At 40.2% G+C, this 21,813-nt stretch overlaps 1 protein-coding gene across 6 annotated transcripts; it reads left to right on the top strand.

Annotated features, from left to right (window-relative positions):
* Window positions 1-970: 970 nt before the first annotated feature.
* Window positions 971-21,486, top strand: CCDC66 (coiled-coil domain containing 66). 6 transcript variants are annotated; one of them, XM_014893620.2, is made up of 19 exons: window positions 990-1,051; window positions 1,998-2,062; window positions 3,648-3,670; window positions 4,511-4,925; window positions 5,746-5,881; window positions 6,025-6,128; window positions 7,055-7,173; window positions 7,944-8,117; window positions 8,893-9,024; window positions 10,545-10,795; window positions 11,168-11,252; window positions 12,053-12,214; window positions 13,657-13,804; window positions 14,218-14,340; window positions 14,859-15,337; window positions 16,285-16,322; window positions 16,590-16,837; window positions 17,273-17,400; window positions 21,086-21,486. In XM_014893620.2, exons 1-19 carry the CDS (start codon window positions 1,041-1,043, stop codon window positions 21,164-21,166), a joined length of 2,922 nt encoding a protein of 973 aa, XP_014749106.2. In that variant the 5' UTR covers window positions 990-1,040; the 3' UTR covers window positions 21,167-21,486. The 6 variants fall into 6 exon arrangements, 5 of the variants coding, with proteins under 5 accessions (XP_088027653.1, XP_014749106.2, XP_088027651.1 ...); XR_015806057.1 differs by having other exon boundaries at window positions 991-1,051; window positions 16,577-16,837; XM_088171525.1 differs by lacking the exon at window positions 8,893-9,024.
* The last annotated feature ends 327 nt before the right edge of the window (window positions 21,487-21,813 follow it).

Raw genomic sequence — 21,813 nt, 5'->3', positions numbered from 1 at the left:
TCAGTAAGCATAATCCTAAATGCCATCCTGAATAGTAAAATAACTCAGCGGGCTCTGAAGCATTTTATTGAATCTGACTATATTCTTTAACACAACCAAATCCTCCTTTGCAAAACGTAGATGCATTTAATTTGCAGGTTTACGGGTCCCATAATTCCAGAAGGTGTACCCACACAACAGCACTGCTCAGTCCACAGCTTCCAAAACGCTTCTGGCCGCATCGCCCAGTTCAGCAGGAGCGCGATGCAGAAAGCGCCGCGGCAGCGCAGCACGGCGGGTCCCGCCAGGACACGGCCGGGCCACGGGACGGCTCCTACCGGGCCACGGCAGCCGGGCCACGGGACGGCTCCTACCGGGCCACGGCTGCGCTGGCTCCCTGGGGAACTCCGCGCCCTCCGCTCTCGGCTCTCCCTGCTCGGCTGCCCCGGCTCGCCCCGCTCAGTGTCTCGGCTCTCCCTGCTCGGCTTCACTGCCGCTCCGGACGGGGCTGCGCGGCCGCCCCCCCCGCACTGCCGGGACACCTCAGACCGCTCTTCCGTCCCCACCTTCAGCCCCTCTCCTACCTTGTCCACTTTGCCCAAACAGACAAACAAATAAAATGCGAAAATAAATAAACCCTCAGCGGGGTTGCGAGACCCCATCCCCCGGGACGAGGGTGTGCGGAACTCCATCCTGCCGGGACGGGCGGGAGCGGGATCCCATTCCCAGCGCTCCTGGCCCAGAGGGATGTGCGGGACTCCATCGGGATCCCATTCCCAGCGCTCCTGGCCCAGAGGGATGTGCGGGACTCCATCGGGATCCCATTCCCAGCGCTCCGGGCACGGGGGATGTACAGGGCTCTATCCTCCAGAACTCCTCCAGCCCTCAGGACTCCATCCCCCGGCGCTCCCGGCCGCACCGCCCCGCAGTGCTGCGAGTGCCCATTGGTGGAGACCCCCTCTCGGGCAGCCAATCGGGCCGCGGCTCCTTCAGCGGGGCGCGGCGCTGAGGGCGGGCGATGCGCGGGGCTCCGCGGGGCTCGGTGGCCGCCGGGCAGCGCCATGAACCTGGGGTACGGAGCGAACGGGGCCGCGCCGGGCGGGCGGCGGGACGCGCTCTCCGCGGAGTGCAGCTGCTCGGGGAGGGACGGACCCGCGCCAAGGCGGGAGCGATCTGCGGGACAGAGCTGGGACTAGCGACTCTTGCCGTGCGAGGGTCTCGGGACGGGCTCTGGGAAGCGGCGGAGGGAGCGGGGTGCCCGGGACAGCGGGGGCAGCGTCCCTCGGGCCCCGCCGGCTGCGGCACTGAGCGGGACGGGGCCGGGTCGGGCGGCGGCTCCGCTCAATGAGTGACCCTTTCTAAGGTTCCTCTTAGAAAGTTGCGTGCGAGCTCGAACTGCGCTGGATTTTTTTCATTGTTAACATTTTTATAATGAAACGTGAAGATAAAGTATTATTTGGAGCGTTTATCGTCACGTTGGATTGTCCCAGCGCACGGAAGACAGAAAGGCGGTTGGGTACTTGACACTGCCACGTTTTTATCTTCTCGTGAACGCTTGACAACAGCGCTTTTTGCACTTGCAAAGGTGAATTGTTGTGCTGGAAGCACAGCCAGAGGCTGTTCCCATAACGCGGCCCCGCTTCGTGATCAGCGCTGGCGTTCCGGGAGGCTTGGTTAGCCATTTGTGTAGCCCTCAGTTTCTATTGTCGGCTTGGTACATTCTTGAGGCGCATTGCTCTGTGTAACGATATTGAGAGGCACATGTAGTGTTAAAGATCTCCTTTGTAACATGCCACTCCAGTTTTTTCAGTATCAGTAAAAGTGTACCCTCTTCAAGACATGTTGATTTCTTTGTTTTAAGTAACTTCTCAAAACATAGCGTGGGATGTGAAGGACCATCTGAAACAACAGTAAATTCCGTGTTACAATTAAGTGCAATTGTTTTTGTTATTAACGTAAAAATCGTACCGTTATCGGATTACTTAATATTTCAGATTCCTCTCTCTCTCGTTTTGCAGTGATGGACTGAAGCTTGAAACTGAAGTGCTGGATGGAAAGCCTAGGCTAATTTTAGCTTCTTCTGGTATTTTTAAAATTATTTATCTCAAGTAATCTTTAAAGCTTCTTGAAGTTAAACCTAGCATCCAAGAGACATAAAGCCCAGCTTTCCTGAAATATTTTTCAGATTAGGAAGGATGTTTGTGCATTGTTATTTACAAGTCCTCTCTCTCACCAGCTCGATGCTGAATAGTAGGTTGATAATGAACTCTGAATAGTCAGTCTGTGCACCAGGGAACAGCTGGCAAATAGTCTCCACTGCTTAGGTGGTCATTAAAATAAAAAGTTAAGTGCTATTGTGTATCAACTGGCATAACTTGATAATTTCTGTAACTTTATAGCACGTTACTTGCCAGGATGGAAGAGGCTTAATAACTGCTTAATTTACACAGCACGATATTACATTTTTAAAGTCACCTCAGTATTTGCAATTAATATTTTTAATTTTCAATAAGCAGTTTATTTAGGCCAAATCTCACTACTATTGCCTGAGATATACTGGAAAAACCTATGTTGGTAATTAAGTGTTAAGAAATTCTATTTCTGGGATTTGTCAGACATATGTCTGCAATAAATTCCATTTTTGTGATTTGTCAGATATACATTTCTCTACAAGTCTACTTTCCCTAACTATTCTACATAGTCAGGATACAGAAACTCTCCATTAAATGCTGTTTAAATTATATTTAATCTTTTTGCATTTACCAGACAGCTGCCTAGTGAGGCATTATGTGGTGTTTTGAGCCAGGAAAGAATTCCAGTGCTCTTTACAACCATCTTTAACATCTTTGGCTGGGTAGGGGCAGTCTGTGTTCCAGAGTGCTCCAAAATAAAGCCTTGTCGTGGACTCTAACCTAGCCTTGAATAAGCAGTCTTTTCCAGAATTATCTTGTTTATACACGGATATTAACGGCATTTCCTTGAGTTAAATGCTGTCAAAAATTGCATCATATGGTATTTGTTCTGAATTTTGGTTTCTGCACTGAAAAACACTGCTCACATTCTTAGAGGCTAAAGTGGGATCATTCTGCAGTAGCTTAAGCTGCTATTGGAGAGTTTTTCTCTCTTATACAGAAAAAAAAAAACCCAAAGAAAATAGCTATGTGTACAAGATTTCTTGAGCACCACATTCCCTCTATTAATATTAGAACGTTCTGTATTCATAAGTATTATACTGAATTTTTGAGACTACTACACCTCTCTGCATCCTTCAGGATGTGAGTTAAAAGATTGAACAGTAATTCAAGGCACAGGTGTGGGAGTAATGGAGACAAACAACATCATAGAACCAAAGAAGGCACAGAGCTCTCTGAGAAACAGTGAATAGCAGGGGAAGGTCACACTGCCACAATAATTTGATTGGATGTGTATTAAACTGTACAGGAAATAGTTACTAAAATATATCTAAATTTTTTTCCAACATACTTTTGAAGTATGTATATTGAAATAAGTAAAGTATAATAATCAGGACAGATGGTATGGGAAAATTACTTTCCCCGATTTACAAAAATTGGATGAATATAACGTTTTACTAATTTCTCAAGGTTGTTTTTCAGGAGCAAGTTGTTATTAAATACTTCTTTCATATGTTTGTGTTTGTTTCCCAAAAGATAAATCAAAGCCTGCCATGAAGGTAAGTGTAAAATTTTTAGAACACACAACTTCAGTATTTGTTAACAGAAAATTTGAGAAATCGAACTGTTTAAATACATGTAATCAATTATATTTATGAAAAATAAATACGTGCTTGTAAGTCCCTTCCAACTTGAGATACTCTCTTATTTCTCAGGTTTATAATAGCTGTTCAAAAGGATGAATTAAAAGTTTTGTGACTATTTTTATCTTTTCAAAATGCCTTAGTTTCCTTGGCCAAGAAGGTAGAGCAGCAGAGGGAATCATCTAAATCAGAACTTTCAGAGACCTTAAAGGAATTCTGGTAAAATAGAGATCTAAAGTGTGTTTAATTTCAAGTTTGGTCATGCAAGTTGTCTCTGAGTAAACTGGAATGCTGTGGGTTTGGGAAGGAGAAAAAGCAGAAAAAGGTCCCAGTGGACAAGAAATAATTAGAAGTTTGCACCAAGGACATTGGAAAGGAAAAGTCTTTAGTGCAGAGTGGAAAAGTCAAGATTGAAGTGCAGCTGGCTGCATGGTGAAAACATGTTCCTGTTTGGAGCCAGGCTTCAGAAACACCGAAGTAAAGCAGATTTAATGCTTGTTAATTATTTTAAATATCATGCTACATAAACTTATTATTCATACTGTCATTTTGAATTACTCAAATTCTGGTGCTGTGTCCTCTTCCAAAACATTCCTGGTACTCATGAAGATATTTCATTAGCTTATACAGAGTTTCTACTGATGGAACAGAAAAGAAAAATAACACTTCCTTGTTGCTTCAATCTTTTTTTAATTTGTTGCAAATACAGTTTTTTCTCCTTATTTAATAGATGCTGAAATTTTTTTGCTTTAACAGATGGGTAATAAAGCCAGAGCACCTAAACAGGCATTGAGAATGAAGCACACTGGACTCATCTTGAGGCCAACACAAAATGCTTGTATCAAGCAGGAAAGTTTAACAAAACCAAGGAGTGAATCAAGCTTATCAATGACAAAAGGTGAAAAACTGCAAGTTAATAAACATTCCTCACATGAAACCACAACTAAAGGTTGCTCTTTGATTTTCCAAAGAGATAAGACAAACAGAGATCCTGATTCAGAGGATCCTAGTATTGTGAAAAAAACTAAACACAAACCTCAAGCCCCACATGTATCAGCTGAAGACTTAAAAAGTTTGGTGTGTTTAACACAAGCACAGCTTCAACAGATTTTGAAGATTGTTAAAGAAGGAAGAAGCATCTCTGAGACTCATGAAAAGGAAGAGGAAGTGGGTAAGACACCAGCCACTGGATGCATTTGTTTCATGGAAACGGGGCAAAATGTGAAAGCTTAACTTTGAGTTGGTAATTTAAGTTTATTGGCACATTGGACACTTATGTTGGGTGGTCTCAGACAAAATACCATTTGCCATTATTGTTACTGACATTGTTACTGTGAGGAAGCAAGCATTTCAGAATTATAACAGTAAAAAAGATTGTTTGATAGATTTCCAGTTTTCTGAAGAGCAAACCAGCAAGAAACGTCACTGTGTGATGCAAAATAAGAACCATTTTACACTGGGGGGAAAAACAAGTGCACTGTACCACTGCCCAAAGAGAAGGGCCCTTCTGGTTTGTGAAAGTTCTGCCTTCCTCTGGGTCAGCAGCAGTTCTGCCATTTTCCTATGGCCAAAGATGAATATGTGTCTTTTTGCCTAACTGGACTCTTACTGCTGAATAGTGTTTTACTTTTCCTTTCCCCAGTTCTTCTACTCAGAAGTGTAAGAATTAGTCCTTACCTTCCCTTATTGCATCCTTCCTCCTTTTGAAGGATCTATGCAGGGGGTCAGCTTTTGCACCAAGAATAAGACATGCTGCAGTTAGAATCCCATACTCTTGAGCCCTTAGCCAAGAATAAGTCATTACTAAGTCTAGCATTTTAAAAATACCCTATGAAGGTCTAACTTAAGTGCCTTAACTATATAAGCAGGGCTGAAAACACTTTTGTTAAAATGTGGGGAATTTGCAAGGTTTTGCTGCCAAGTATTTACTCAAAGCTGAAGCAAGTTTCGTGGTTATATATACATTTATATATATTTATGTTCTACTACAGCTATTAATGATGCATCAGAGGAAAATGTTACACCATCACTCCAAGAAGATTGTGAAGTGTCCCCAGTTCCAGATGAAGCAAACTCTCATTCAGGCAGAAAACAAGAAGCACATCCACAGCCAGGACAGAGAGTAATGTAGGTACATTTGTGTTACTGGGTACAAAAACTGTGTCTCCAGTAAAGGTTCATATCATATGTTCTTAATAACATTAATATTGTTTATAAATTCTTATTTAAAAGTTACCTCTAAAATCTTTCCCCTCCTTCCTTTTCTCTAGAAAGGATTCATGGAAACCTGCTGACTTGTTTAGTACCTTGGGTGAAAGAGAAAGGGAGAAAGCCTTATTGGAATTTAAAAAGACCCAATGGAAGAAGGAATTAGGTACTTATGTTGTATAAAATACTTTTTTGATCAATTTTTATTACACTCAGAATGCCAAGAAACTTGATATTCCTTGTGCCCTTTTAAATTTACTTATTTCAGTACAGTTGCTACAAATTGAAAAGTAAATAATAGGTCTCCAAGATAGATTAAGGTTCTTGAATTTCAAAAGTTTATGCAAAGATCATAAATTCTTGCAAGAAACACTTTTTTCACAATTAAATATTATCTCAGATAAATGTATTGTTATGCTTTGTATTTTATGTGCTACTTGCCAGCAGTTTTGTCACATTCTGACAGTAGACAGCCATTATCTTTTAAAAATTCATTTGTTTTTTAATGGGAACAGCATAACTCCAATCTACAAGCACGACTGAATGTATGAAATTGCAATTTGAACTTGAGAGAGTTTGCAGTCCAGCCCCATCACCAATCAAGAGGAATCTCTGGAGGAAACTAAAATTGTTTAATACAGTAGTAAATTCTCTCTGACAAATTAAGCTTTTTATGATTCACATGGAGGAGTGCTGTGTTTTGTTTTGAACTTGGATTTAGACCATTTGGTTTCAAGGTTTAATTCTGCATTGTCTGTAGCTTCCATTATAGCTCCATTGGTTTTAATAATACTAAAATAGTTCAAGACTGGTTTAATAAAATGGAGAGAGTTCATCTACTTGGTTATTTGTTAGTTTTCCCTGGGTAATTGTCTCAGTCTTCTCAGAGAGATTCCCAGTTACCTCTGCAGCCCTGGGCAGACACTCACTTTGCTTTTAAGAGCAAGGTCATGACTGATTGTTCAGACTGATTGGTGACACCTCTTGTGTCCATTTCACAGTCCAAGTGACAGGGGAGACATGCATTGCTGTCTTTTTTCTTTAACTGATGTTTGCAATAGGAACTCTTACTAGAGTTTGGTTTTGTTTAAGATGAACAGGTAGCACTGAAGAAGAAACTGAAAGAAGCTTTGGATGGAGAGGTGGGTTATTTCTGGGCACAACTTGGCAGTAATAAAACCCATAAAGTGGAAACTCCTGACCCAGACCAGGTAAGCCTGTCAGTAAATACAAGAGCAGTTTCCAGAGCACTGCTGCAGAACAGTTTAACTTCTCATTCATAGAAGATCTTATTTTCTGTACAAATGCTCTAGAATCCAGTTTTGGTGGTGCTTTAAGCCCTCTCAGGGCATGAATTACTGCAGCTCCCTGGTCCACATTGACTTGTTGCTCCAGCTTGTAACTTCTCAGTGTAAGATCTTTATAGCAGGAAGCACCCATTCCTGTCCCTCCATTTGGATTCCTGACTTTTCAGTAAGGTGTAAATCTTTTCAAAAGTGTAAATCTTTTCTTGTTCTGTTTTGGGGAAGAGTCTCAAATGTAATTCCTGTCTATACAAATTATAGAAATTGTTCATGAGCTCTCAAATATATTTGATTGCTTATGTAATGAGCATAGGTAATATAACTTTTAGCTTTTTAAAAAGCTGTCATTCTCAAAACATTGTGTTAGATAAATACATTATACTCACAGGACTTCTCCAGTGAAATTTACTGCTGTTAAACAGAAGTTGGGGTTGTATCTGCTATAATTTCTTACAGCAAAAGCAAATTGCACTTTTTTGTGGCACGTTCAGCATTCCTAACAAAGTTTTGACTGTCCCATAAGAATTTGTTTCAATCTACATAATTAATAAATAGTGGACAAAAGATGCTTATTTTGGGCTGATGTTTTAATGAACAGCAGCTTCTAAAAGTATAATTTTGTTAGCAAATGAAACAGGTGAATTAAATAAGTCTCAGAATGGTCCCTTTATTTGCAGACAGTGTTTCCAGCTGACTCAGTTCATGGCACTGAGGAGAACTCTGCCTGTAGAGCTGCTTTAGCCACAGAGGCTGATGGAGTTGCACTGAATGTTCCCAGAGCTCCAGCTGGGCAGTCTGCTGATGTCGGTTCTGACTTTGCAGCTGGCAGCTGCACAGCATTGGCTTTCAGGGTAAGATCTTAAATTGCATGCAGGTTTTTTTTGCTTATTTATTAACAACAAATGTTTGTATCAAGAAGTTCTTTTAAACTAGAAGAATTCCTTAGACTTTTTTGCTGTGCATAAATAACTTAGTCTGAATGAATGTTTACCAAAATATCAATGCTTTGAAGATAGCACTTCCTTCAAGGTTGGTGTGAAGAACAGTACTAGAGGTATGACATGCAGTATTAATTAGTTTTTAATTATGTGTTGAAGAAATAGAGAAGTGGTAACCTATATAAAATAAAAGATATTGATGGCAGAAGGTTCAAGAAGAAGGTCTGAAGTTATGCTGGTAGGCAGTGATTGAAGAGAATTTTTTGTCAGACGGTATTGGAAGTTCTCAGTGCCACTGGAGCTTGTTAAATAATTCAGAGATCCGTTAAGAAGCAGAAAGAGAAGAAAAAGGATGGTAGCTCCTTAATTTGAGACTGATCACTGCAAATTAGATTGTGGTGCTAAATCTACCTGGAATGCAGACTGAGCAGTGAACCACAGAAAGAAAAAGGAATTTCTGTTCGTAATACAAGTAAGTGGGGTTTTCTGGAGTGAGATGGTTCAAGTAGAAATTATCTTTCTACTAGCAGTCAAACACCTGCTGCAGTTACAAACTTACATGGTTTTATGTGCTAGAGAAGGGCCCAGTTTTGCTCACCAACCGAAGGCAGAGCTTTCTGCCAAGTCTTTATTATGTGGCTAGACAAGATATTAGGTTTTTGTAGAACTAGCAGTTATCTAATTCCAGGAAGCTGTGCCACAGGAGCGACCTTTCAGTGCTTTGAAGCACGAGCAACAGAAGAAGTGGCTTGAAGAGTTGAACAAGCAGAAGGAAGAAGCTAAACTACAAAAAATAGAAGAAAAACTTAATTTATCAAAGGTATCTGTGGTTAAGAGGGACTTTATGAAAGAAGTCTTTGTTTTAAGAAATAAAAAATGTAATTAGTAAAGTGGCAACAAAGATGGAATTTTCTGCAGCACTTCCAGGTTTTCCCCATAAGGATGCACTTACTGAACATTGAGCCAGTGGCTGTTCAGTATTTCAGTGCCTGGTGTGTTAGAGGGCTTGCTCCAAGGATGGAGACAGTGGTAGCATCACCAAAAATCAGGGAGAAAATAAAGCCCTCTGGCACTATATGTGAAGTGATAGAGAATCAGGCATTACTTCATTTTCTGGCCAGGATGTGCCAAGGAAAATATTCCAAACACATATGTTTTTGCAGGTTTCTCCCCTAAACTTTATACAGTCAAAAACCACACAGATGCTCTGTTTTAAAGTTCATTGGTCCAGAGTTGAGCAACCCCCAGGATTCAGTTTCCCATTGGATTTGAATCTCCTCACCTCAGCTGTTAATTAGATTTTAATTCTCACCAGTCTTTTCCGGACTAGATGTCTCCAGTTGTGCCAGAGGCAGCATCTGAGGGTAGATGTTCTCGATGGCCACTGATGCTCTGTTGATGATCTTTTATCTTTCTGAGTATCTTTGGGCTACTCCCAGTCTGTTTTTATGTTCATCAGCCCATCTCCTTAAGGGTGATGCTACATCTCCTAAGAAAACTAAAGAAAATTCCTTTCCCCAAGGTAAAGTCGAGTCAAGCCTAACTAGAGAGACAAAAATTTAAAACGTAATATTGTTTCCAACAGTAGTGCTATACTTTCTTTCTCTTCTCCACCATGTGTAGAAGCATTTGGGTTTGCAAGGTGGTGTAGAGACCATTGCTAGACACTTTGGAAAAAGAAAATTTGTGACCACTGGAGGTGAGAAAAGAGAAAACAACTACAATGTGCCACAGTGATGCCAAAATCATGTTCCTAGAAATACTTTTTTAATACACATACACACTCATGAAGCTTTAAAACGGTTAAAAAGCAAGCACTTCTCCAGAAAGTATTGAAGAAAGCCTTAGCTTTTTTTACTCCCAGACACAGCCTTGCTGCCAGGGGTGGTTACAGACCTACACACAACACAAGCCTTGTCTTTTCCCGAGTTGCTCAAGGGATCAGGCTTCCTTTGTAAACTGAGTTTTTTAACTGTGAAGGGAACACAGCTGGGAAAGGTTCCTTCATTAGCTGCTTTGTTGTTAATTGGGTAGGTGTGCTGTGCAAGGAGGGCACCAGGGAGTGACCTTTTCCTTTTTTTCATGAAAATGTAGTAGCAATATGTGCTGACCAGGTATGGATCAGCATTAAAATTTCTGATCTGACTTGCATTTTAAGTAACTGAAACACTTGTCTTCTCACTTGAGGAATTAACTGCTGTCTGCATTGTAGCTTTTAAAACGTTCCTGGTGTACACAATGTGTATTGCGTGTTTTATTGACCACACTTTAGAAAAACAGTGTAACTGAATGCTTTTGTTTCTTTTTTTTTTTTGTTGGTATTGCTTGATACTCATTTAGGCAGAAGAGCGTGACAGATGGGAAATGCATTTTGATTCTTTTAAGAACCACTTTAATGCTAATGCACAACACCCCTTAAATGGAATGCACAGAAAGCCTGAAAATCTGTCCCTGTCACCTGACCCCAAGGACCCAACTGCTTTCATTCACCCTTTGTCACCTGCACCTTTAGGCAACCTCATGCCCTTACAGATGGGAACTGCAGAAAAAGCTGCTAAAAATGGTGCTTTGGAACAAACTCAGAGAGTCAGGTGAGTGAGCTTTGTAAGGGTAATTATTTTCCCAGCCAGTACATTTCTGGTACCTCCTCAAAAATAAAAAAAAAACATTAAAAAATCCTTTACATTGATTTGGCTTTTGCTTTTTTCCAAATACCTGTTGTTTCAGTATTGAAAGTGAAACACAAGTTCTGCCATTGTTTATTAATGAAATTTACTGCAAATAATTTCACCTTGACCCTTAATGAAAAGGATTTCATAATCTATTCCTTAATTTATATATTAATTTATAATTAACACAATGGAATAACCTCAATATGAAAATGAAATCTAACTGATTCTAATTAAGAAAAGCTTAAGGATTATTTTCTAATGATTAAAACAGTGACATGTCCCTTTGTTCAGTTTCCTACGTTCCATGACAGCTCTGCTGGACCCTGCACAGATTGAGGAGAGGGACAGGAGGCGGCAGAAGCAGCTGGAACATCAGGTAGACTTTGGTTTTAAAGCCTCAGACTTTTTTAATAAGAAAAGATGAAAGGTAATGTCTCATGAATAAAGCATGAAATTTAATACCAGAGCCCAGGGAGGCACTTGACTTTTATGCTTTAGATGACATGTGCATTGTTTGGCAGTATTTCCTTCAGTCAGACTCTACAGTTCTCTTTCAATATTTGCACGAGATTATTGCATTTCTGTAACTGAATTCCTGCCTCAAAAAATGTGCAGTTCAGTCTTTAGGACTCTAGCAGGTTTGTGTGCATTTTCCTTCAGTCTCCACTGTTACAAGGAGGAGCAATCTGATATTTACAGATTCCCACTCCATGAACCTTTATTTTTTTATCTACTCTACTGACATTTACCTAACCTCTGTGGCACCCTAACCATGTGTGTCTGTGTGCTGGTTTGTCTAGCACAGCCTGAAGAAGTCTCAGTATAAATGCAGGGCCTGTTCTGATCACACTGTTACTCTGCTGGATCAAACTCCTGGATTACTGTATGTGCATAAGGTGAAAATCAGACCTTCATCTCTCTACAAAGCAAAAAAAAAAAGTATTTTCTAAAACATAAAAAGCTCCTTTTTTTCTATCTGAGTGTTTCAGACTGCTCAGATGTGGGCTGGTGGTTTTCCAGAAACAAAACCAGGAGTGTTTGAAATAAACTGTCTTCAATTTTTTTTTCACTTGTCCAAATCCAATTCTACACATATACAAAAATACACTAATAAATACCTTACAACACATTAATGTTTTATCTGTTACGTTACCCTTTTTGTTCTGATCCTGCCAGAAAGTAATCATGGCTCAGGTGGAAGAAAAACGGAAGAAGAAACAACTGGAGGAAGAGCAGAGAAAATGGGAAGAACAGCAGGAAGAACTGCGCCTGGCACGAGAAAAAGCACAACTGCAGAAACAGTTTGAAGAAGAAATGCTGAAACAGAAACAAAAGGAGGTGGGGTTTGCATTATCTTTAGTGCAGATAGTCACTGATAACACTGAATTCTGAGAAAAAGACTTCTTGTTCTTCACTTGCAAAATTTTGCTCATCATTTTGAAAGTTAAAGCCATGCAAAATGTAGACATTTGAAACCAAATATCTGCTCTCTTAATTAATAAACATACAACACCATACAAGAATAAGGCCAGATTCTTGTTTTGAACAAGTACCTTTTGAGGAAGAGAATTATAAGAACTGGCAAAACCAGAAATGTTGCAGAAACATCTGTTTTAAAATGCAAATTGAAATTTTAAAAATCCCTCGAAGTATGTGATCCATTTATTGTTATTGGTAACTTGATGCTTTTAAGGTGCTTCAGTACCATGAAGTTCATCTGAGTGAATGTACTTGAATTGAAGACTTCTTAGGATGTAGTCTGGAAAAGGCATTTTAAAAGTCATTCAAGTTTTCCATCTTTCCCCTGCATAGCTCTTGCTGACCTTTACACAGTGCTTTTATATAAAAGTTAAACCAAAGGTACATTTTGACCTTTGGTAAACACAGATTTTGCATTTCTGTCTCTCTAGCTCTGTGGAAGGTTAAAGACTTGGTCTGATGTTTCATTCTTCATTTTGGCACAGTAGAGCTATTCCTGTTTGCTTCCTTTTTGGAGCAGTAGCAGATTCCATGTTGTCATAAGACAAGGTGATTCCAGAAACAGTCTTTTCCAAAGCCTGCAGAAATGTGGATTCCTGATTTCTCTGCATTTTCTGGATGGAAATGTGTAACATCTGCCTGTAGATGCTTGAACAGACTGGTTCAACATGGGGAAAGTCATCCTTCTGTGTAACTGCTCAGCTCCTTTGAAACGTGTGACAGCATCGTTTGTTCTTTCCAACTGCAAATGCAGGAGGGAGTGGGATCAGCTGCTAATAACAGTTGGGAAATGAGATTTTCCTTGGCCCAGTCTCCTGCACCTTGAACCCACTGAGTCAGGGAACTGTAACCCCCTGACATTTGCTGGGGTTCTTTTACTGTCTCCTTCCTGTGCAAGTAGGAGTAATGTGGGGTTTATTACTTTTATTTAGGTTCCTTTCATTTCATTAAACCACATTTTACAGGAACTCACAGATGGCTGACATCAGATGGCATCTAGAAAAACAGGAATTTATTAGAAGGGAAATAAATATCCAGATAACTTGGAGGATCTAAATGCTCATTTTTTAATGCTAAGACTGAAGATCTTTCATTAGTACAGCAGAGGTTCTGAACTTAGAATCACAGAAATTATAGGTTACATACTGTACTTAACTAGTTTTTGCTTTGAAAAAAAAAAAAACTTTCCTCAAATAAAAATACATATAAATCTTGAGGATTATATGATGATTAAATAATCAAATTTATTTTATTTCCAAATAAATAATCACATATTTACCTTGTTTGTTTTTTTTTCCAAGGACCTTGCAATTCTTAAGGCCAAAGAGCTTTACCAGACAGTGGAGAAAGCTCAGGAATTAGCCCAGGGATCAAAACAAGAGCAGCACATTCCAGACTTGGCTCAGAAGGCACATGACATTTCAGAACTTCAGAACAGTCTTGGTGGTGGCAAGTATAAAGCTGACACTCAGTTTGCCTGTTCCTTTGGTTGTTTCTGGGATTGGGGTGGTTTTTTTTGGTTATTGTTTCCCTCTGTGCATTTAGGTCACAAACCAAATTTCATTACAGTTTATTTACCTTTCAAACAAATCTAAGCCTTAACTCTGATGGAGAGTATTGTGGTTTAGTAAGTTTCAAATACTGTATCAGGTAAAGGAAAAAATGCAAAGATATTGGCAGAAATGCACAAAATATTCAGACCTGTGCACTATCAGATTTCCAGTGGAAAAGAGGGAGTATTGGGATTTGGACCAGAGCTCTCAGTATTGCTTTAAGCTCTAAACCACAACAGTCTGGTAATTCCGGAGCATGGTTTAAATTGAACAGAGGTCACTAAATGGAATAACTTTACCACTTTTCAGGTGATACAGAGTTTGGAAACTGTAATTCTGGCATTTCAGCAGGAAGCACCGATTTCCCCCATGGTGTGGGGAGTCCCCCTGAGCAGCAGGCCTCCCCTCGGAAGGACACAGCGGTGCAGACAGGTACAGAGCCCAGCTGAGTGACACTGAGCGACCTCCAGGGGGACCCTGCTTGTGAAACTGAGCCAGTCACCGATACTCACAAGGAATAAAGCTAGAAAGAAATACTTGCACAGACACAGTCATGTTGGTCTATCACAGTGTACCACTTTATTCCTCTATTTATCACTGTTTATTATTATTTATTCTTCTAAATATATTTCTGTACAGTTAGTACTTATCATTTACAAATCCCATAGTCTGGAATATAGTGACAGCTTAGGGTCACAAGCCATGTAGGTCCAGAATTTTTAAGTAACTTGATTTGGTTCTCCAGTCTTCTGTGTTTTATCCCTTTGTCAACTGAGTTTGCTTCTACAGGTCCTGTCTGTCTTCCACAGACAAAAAGAATTAAAAAAGCATTCTAAAACTGTAGAAATAATTTTTTTAATAAAGTAATGATAGTTTGATACATATACAAAAATAACCAAGTAATCTGAATAGCTGAGACTTGGACTTAAAATACATTTTTTTTTTTTTAGATTGCTTTAATACTTCAGCGTACACTGAGTCAGCTGAGGAAAGAACTGCATGCTGTGAATCACCTGATATTTCCATAGAATATAAAGAAACCTCTAACAGCAAAAAATACCAGAAGGAAATGCAGTATATGGATAAAAATAAACTGTCAGGAAAAGAGACTGGCGGTATTTACAGTGATCTATATGATCAATATGCAAGAAAAGAAAGACACATTAAATCTTCAGAAAAATACAGCAAAAGACCTGACTGGAACATAAACAAGCCCGGGAAAAGATACATTCCAGCCTCAGAAAGGTACCCAAAACCACTGCAGAAACAGAGGGAGGAGAACAAAGTGCGCCGCCAAATGGAGCTGCTGCAGCTGCTGGAAAGGAACAGCCCCGGGCAGCTCAGCGCCAGGAGGGGGGGACACGCAGCCACGTCTCCCTCACCTCGGCAAGAAACGGCTGTGAGGAGCAAGGGCCACAGAGGCAGAAAGGTGGGTCACTGTCTGCCCTGTGAGAACAATGCTGTGTTATTGAGACTCTTGTTCCTCACAGTTTTACCTGGGTGGGAATTCAGTTTTGTAGCTGCAGCATTGAAATTCTCCTATTGCTCATTCTTATGTCAGCACTCTGTTCATCAGGAGCAAAAGAACATATTCAGATTTTGTGACTGAGTTTTTACTGTAATTTCAGTCTTCCAAAGTGTTGATTCCTTTTTCTTTTCTCACTAACACAGATTCATTATGTAAATAGAGAGTTTTACACACTGCAAGCAGTGTGCAGGACACAGTGACATGACTGACTTGCTTTTTTTGTCCAGTCATTGTGTTGTGCTGACAGATGAGGTACAGCAGTCCCTGCTCAAGAAAACAATGTTCATTTCTGTAAAGAATATGGATTACTGAGGAGGTACTCCCTTGCCACAGAAACTCCTTAGTAGAGTCATTCTCCATTTGCAGCAAGCATTGTATCAGTAGAGCTTGTGGCTGGAAAAAACTCTTCTCAAGAAAATATTATGAAATATATTCTTGGCTTCTCTCATGTCCTCTCTCTCACTTGCTCACTCTTCTGTATGCATACATGCTTCACTTTCTCACACCTTCAAATAGCAAAACTCTGGACCTTTCCTTTAATATCTTAGATTGATAGGATTATGAATTCCTGTGTTCCAAGAACATAGGAAAATATACGTAATATTTGATAGTGCTTAGAGCTGCCCAAGACAGAAAATTGGAGCAAATCCTCCTGTTATTTGTTGGCTTATTTCATGGGCACTGCAAGTCTCTTATATGCAAATCTTTGATAAATACCTTTCTCCTGAAGCCAGGTCAAGCAGTCCTTTTGGAATTTAAGAACAAACTGTCTCTGAAAAGTCAAAGCTTTTAATATAAATACACTGAGATTTTTTGTTTTACTTTTGACTTTTTTGGTTTTCTCCTAGGAAGAAAAATTTCATAAGAATCACTTGAATGAAGAAAGGTATGTAAATTCTCTGCATTAATGAAAAGTAGAAATACATTATTACTGAAATGCACACGCTTTTCTTTCCTGATGTTTTTAAAGTATTTAGCTGTATCTAATTGTTTACTATTAAAAATACACCAGACCATACAGATGGCAGGTATAAAAGCAGAGTAAATGAACAAAATGAACAAACATGCAAAGATTCTTGGTCTCTATAACTGGAGAAAATCACATTACTGAAGTATTGTTTGGACTTTTTGTAACTTCAGTTGTTCCATACAGATCTGAATCACCACCCGTTCCAGCAGTTAGGAACAGATTACTCCAAGTACAGCAAAGAGAGCTCCAAGCTTCTCATTTGCTGGTGCAGGAGCAGCACGGTGGAGGAGAGGCCGAGTCCCAGCAGAGGAGCTGCCCCCGTGCCGAGCCCGCCAGGCCGCCCTCGGCTCAGTTCGTGCCCTACGTGCGCACACGGGAGGTTTTCTGCCTTCAGCCACAGACAGCGCTGAGCCAGCACCCGCAGCGCCACGGTACTGCAGCCCCGGGAGGGGACACACGCGACACTCACTGACACGGCAGGGCTGCACTGCCAGCCGATTCCTGTTCGCTTGTACTGAACTGTGCTGCTATCTCTCCATGTCACGACACTGCACAGAAAACCAAATTATACTCGGTATTAAAAAAAAATTAACAAACAAAGTTTTAAAAAAATCTGAAAAGCAACAAAAAATTACATTACCAATTTATTTTTTGTTTACCTTTCATGAAGTATGATTGCATTTCCTTGCATTACTCTATAGAGATTGGGGTTTAGGAATCTGAAGTGTTGTTTGATTTAAAAATAGAGATTATGATCTCGATAGCAACCAACCTCTGATTTTTACAAACTTTCAAAATCTACTTAAAAATTAAAAGAAAATTAATAAAGAGGTTTATTAACTGATTTGATATACATTTACTTTTAGATTCTTACCAAATGCCACGACAGATTTTTAGCTCAGATCACGTTAGAGATCCTCTTCTAAATCCTGATGTAGTTACAATCAGAGAGAGACAACAAGCAATTCTTGAAGGATTGTCAAAGTTACGGCAGGTAAGCAGAAATGTATTGGATAACTGTGCATGTCTATATATATACTGAAGTAAAAATTATCACATCATTATCTTTAATTCGATATCCATAATTTGATTTATGTTTTGGACTCTGTCCTCTACTTCTGTTCCATTTTACTAATTTTGTTTTTCACGTGTCACTTATACTTTTGGAGAGTATTTAGAGAAGATGGACTCCTCGGTCCTTAAATCATCTATGAAACAGTGAAGTGCCTAAGCAAACTTAAAACCAAGAGAAATGACTTTGTTTAGTGTCCAGGTTTCTATGGTTAGAGTTGTTTATAGGGAATGTATCAGTTTCAAAAGAACAGAGTTTTAACACAACACTAAAACCTTGTTAATGAGGTTTCTTCTCTGCAGTTCCCAGGTCAGAACAGAACAGTGGGGTTGGTGGGGTGGTCTCCTGTCAGGCCTGGAAAAATCCTGTTATTTGCAAACTGGAAGTGTCAACACTTAAAAAATCCTTCAAAGACAGCTGCTACTTGTTAGCATGTAAAAAGAAAATTCAGGATTTGTCAATCAGCCAGGTTTTCTGAAAAGAAAATTAAAATTAGCTTAATGCGACAGACACATGAGCTTCTGAGATAAAAGCCTGTGCGTTTTTGTGTACATTGTTCTCTTTGTAGTCAGGTGCTGGTAATGGCATTGGGTTAATAAAGCCCCAGTGAATTGGATACTGCACCTGTTGGCAACAAGGTGTGGCCACAGCCACTGAAGGCACAGGTCTGGACACGTACACGAGCACTTCTGTGTTTCTAAATGGCCTGACAGGACTGCAAGACAAAAAGATATTTACTTCAGGCTTGCCTTTTCGTTGTGAAGAACACTGAAAATAAACACGTACCAGTATCTTCCTTTGCTTTTCAATGGATGCAAACTAAATGTACCATACTGCTAGCAGCAGGATTTTTCTCTGCCTTGAGAGAGGAAAATTTCATAAATAATCAAAATAAAGGAAAGAAAATCTGACAATGAAGCACAACAAAATTAACAGTAGTTGTTGCTATGGATTACCTGTTGTGTTTTAGACAGAAATACTGCCATGTACACACAGTGCTTCAGCAGGAGGTAAACTCCTCATGCAAAAAAAGGCTCATGACTCTCCCCAGGTCAATAAGAAAAGTTGTGACCCAAGAACACTGAAAGGCTGCCAGTTTCTAACAGCTTCCACATTGGTTTCAGTGGATCTGGTCTTCCCCACTGCTCATTAACATTTTTGTTAAATATCTACAGCTCTTAGGTATTTTGGCTTCTGATCCAAAGGAATCTAGTCCACAGCAGTAAAGACCTTTACTGGTGCCAGGAGCATGCACATCCCACTGTTGTTCCTTTCACACCAGCTTTTATACTTGTACAAATCTGACACCAATTCCGTTATTTATCTTGGAGTCCCAGATCTGGGGGCTGGGGCCTTACATGACTTGTGGTTTTCTTACCTTCAGCTTACAAATACAACACACTATTTCAATCTAACTCACACAAATAACTACATCTTCCTTTATGACACAGATATCTTCCCATTAGACTTACAGGCCACTTAGACCTATTTCACTGATTACACTCTAGTTCCTATCTGTTGTAGCAGAACCCATTCGTTTGCCTCTTCACTGTTTTCTGCTGGTACTTTGGGAGTTTTCCATTCGTTATCACATTCAGCTGGCCAGGGCTGGGTCCTTGTTTGGGAAGCAGTTAGAGTTATCACTCAGAGAAGAGGGCTAGGTCCCTCCTTGGGAAGCAGTTCCAGTTTGCAGTAGCCCCTAGGTCCTTGTACTGTTCACAGCCTGCAGTGGTTCACCTTGTTGAGACAAGTCCATATTCTGTATTTCACTTCACTTGCCTGTGGCATTTTGCTTAGGAGTGAAGCCAGATTCAGGGTGCAATTTGATCCTTGTGCTTGCTGAGGATACAAAAGCCAGGGTTATTTAAACAGGTTACAGTTGGCAAGCTTAGAGAAGCCAGGTAAGCCTACAGACAATTCTGCAGTAGCTAAAAAGTAACAGTAAGGTTAGTCTTTCACTGGCCTTTGGTTCTGCAAGAGTTTACTTAAAAGATGTAGAGTCCCTTTATAAATACCCTGCCAGCTACAGAAGGCATTTAAGAAGTGACCTGTTCCATTTCAGTATATCTTGTATCCCTAAGTATTGTGTACTACTCTTGATGTGCAGATGACCCAGGGAGAAGAGAGGGCAAAGGGAGGGTGAGTCTGTCACTGCATTTGCTACAAGACAGGAAATCTCTTCCTACGTCTCAGGTCACAGCAGGAATAGGAATTAGCAACAGACTCACTTTCCTCACCGAAATCAAAGGTCAGTGGATAAGCCGAGCAAAGTGAATTATTTGTGAGAAAGAAGGGCCAAAGTTTAAGCAAGAGAAGGACGTCCCCTCAGCCCCAGGTCAGTCCTACCTGAGCAGCCCATTGTTCCTGAGGCGGCAGCTGCAGCTGCCAAGGGCTCAGGTGACAATGGCTGGGTGGGGAAACACTCCCACGGCTCCCTGGGGAGCTATTTCCCATTGCTGAGCACCTTCCCAGTACCTGTGCAACCCATGTGATAAACACTGAACTGCCAACTTGCAGAGTTACTTCTTCCTCAGCTCTTGGTTTATTTAGGGCCGTTTATTTTATAACTTGGTTTTGTGACATGCTTCCAAATGCAAAAAATGCTCTGTAAAAATAGTAATTATTGACACAGAGACTGAAAACACTGGCCCATTAATAGAAATAAGCAGATCCTGTTGATTAATTAGAAAGCAATTCATCAAGTGATTGAAAGTAGGCAGCTGCTGTCTTAGAAGGAGCCAGAGTGGACTCTCATAGGCTGCTTTGCTGACTTTCCTTTGGTGCCACCAGGAATCTGTGTCTAAATTGCTGTAGGAGCTGCTGCCTTGCATTAGGTCTGTACTGAGCTGTGCCAGCAGCCTGTAACTTATCTTTGAGAAAGGCCTTGTAACTCTGAGAAAAATAATTAACTTTTCTTTTTTAGAAAACAAACTTCCATGGTACCAAATTATTTCTGACAAGTCTAAAATAGATGGAGAGCAAGGAGCCAGATGTACCAATATATATGATCCTGTTAATTACAGTAAAACTACTTATTTTTAATTTATGCATATACTTGGCATAGTTCTATCATGTATGACTTGATAGGCAAGGATATATTTCCAGGTTTTTTATGACAGGTTCTCATCAGTACTTACAAGAACCATTGACACAGCAGGAGCCTTGAACCTTTTGACAGCTAATGTGTGTATCCCCCGATGTCTGACAATAGCACTGCTGCCCTTGCTCTGTATCATTTGTGTTAAGGCTAAAATGCTCATCAGGGGTTTGGATTCCTCTTCATGCAAGAATTCACGACAATATTGCAAATGCAGAGGCAGTGCACAAAGGAATGAGAAAGTTCCATTTCACACAGTGGAGAAGTCCTTTTCCCTCTGCATGGTCATCCCTGGAAACTGGCCTGCCTTCCACTCCAGTCACACTTGAAGGCTGCTGTACAAGTTCCCTCTCCCCTGAGTCTATGAAGCTGTACTGTTAATTCTGAAGTTCTGTACTTAAAAATCATTAGGCCTTAACAAGGAAATTGTTTTTAACTATGAAACAATGACATTTCATTAGTTCAAGCTGCATGAGGAAGACAGAACATTCACATTTACATTTATTTCAGGGCCTCCTGCAGAAGCAGAAGGAGTTGGAGAACACTCTGATTCCCGTTGTAGCTCAAGAGAACTTCATGCCACCGTTTTGAGAGGTGCATATGAATGTTCTGAATTCTTAATATGGAAATGCACAGCACTTTGCTACTGTAATTAATTATGAACCACCTCCAGCTTTTTAATGAAAATTAAATTATGAGAATTTTGATGGACTACAGGGTCATGTTACTTTTTATATTGAAGATACTTTAAACTCATGATGGTTTGTCTGTTTAGAATGGTTTTCATGCTACCTGAAGACAAGTATCCATTTAATATAAAACACCAAAAATATGGAAGTAAACTGTTACATGGGTTTTTGCAGAACTCTGTGTGAATTTTGATGAATAAAAATATTAAGATGTATTCTGAATGGCTTTAGTCATCTTTGTTGGTATTTTTAACTATACAAAACTGCTTGTATTTCAATATTCAGCCACTTTTTAGGCTTATAAAGTGAGTATCCATTCAAGTACTCCCAGATTTTAAGACCACACTTCATCACACAATCTGGTACAATTCATTGATAGAAGAGAGTTGTTTTTTTCAGAAAAGATGACCTGCCATGTCTGGGGACAGGGTAACCAGTGTTACACTACTCTGGTACTGGCTCTTAACTTGATTAAATCGACTGTTTATAGAGGGAAATAATCAACGTTAGGCAAAAGTCTGTGGGTTTTGTTTGTTTTTTAAAAACTGC

This window comes from Sturnus vulgaris, chromosome 11 (assembly GCF_052056855.1).
Source record: "Sturnus vulgaris isolate bStuVul1 chromosome 11, bStuVul1.hap1, whole genome shotgun sequence".
NCBI lineage: Eukaryota > Metazoa > Chordata > Aves > Passeriformes > Sturnidae > Sturnus > Sturnus vulgaris.
Note: the sequence above shows the minus strand (reverse complement) of the source record. Positions and strands in the feature narration are given on the sequence as shown.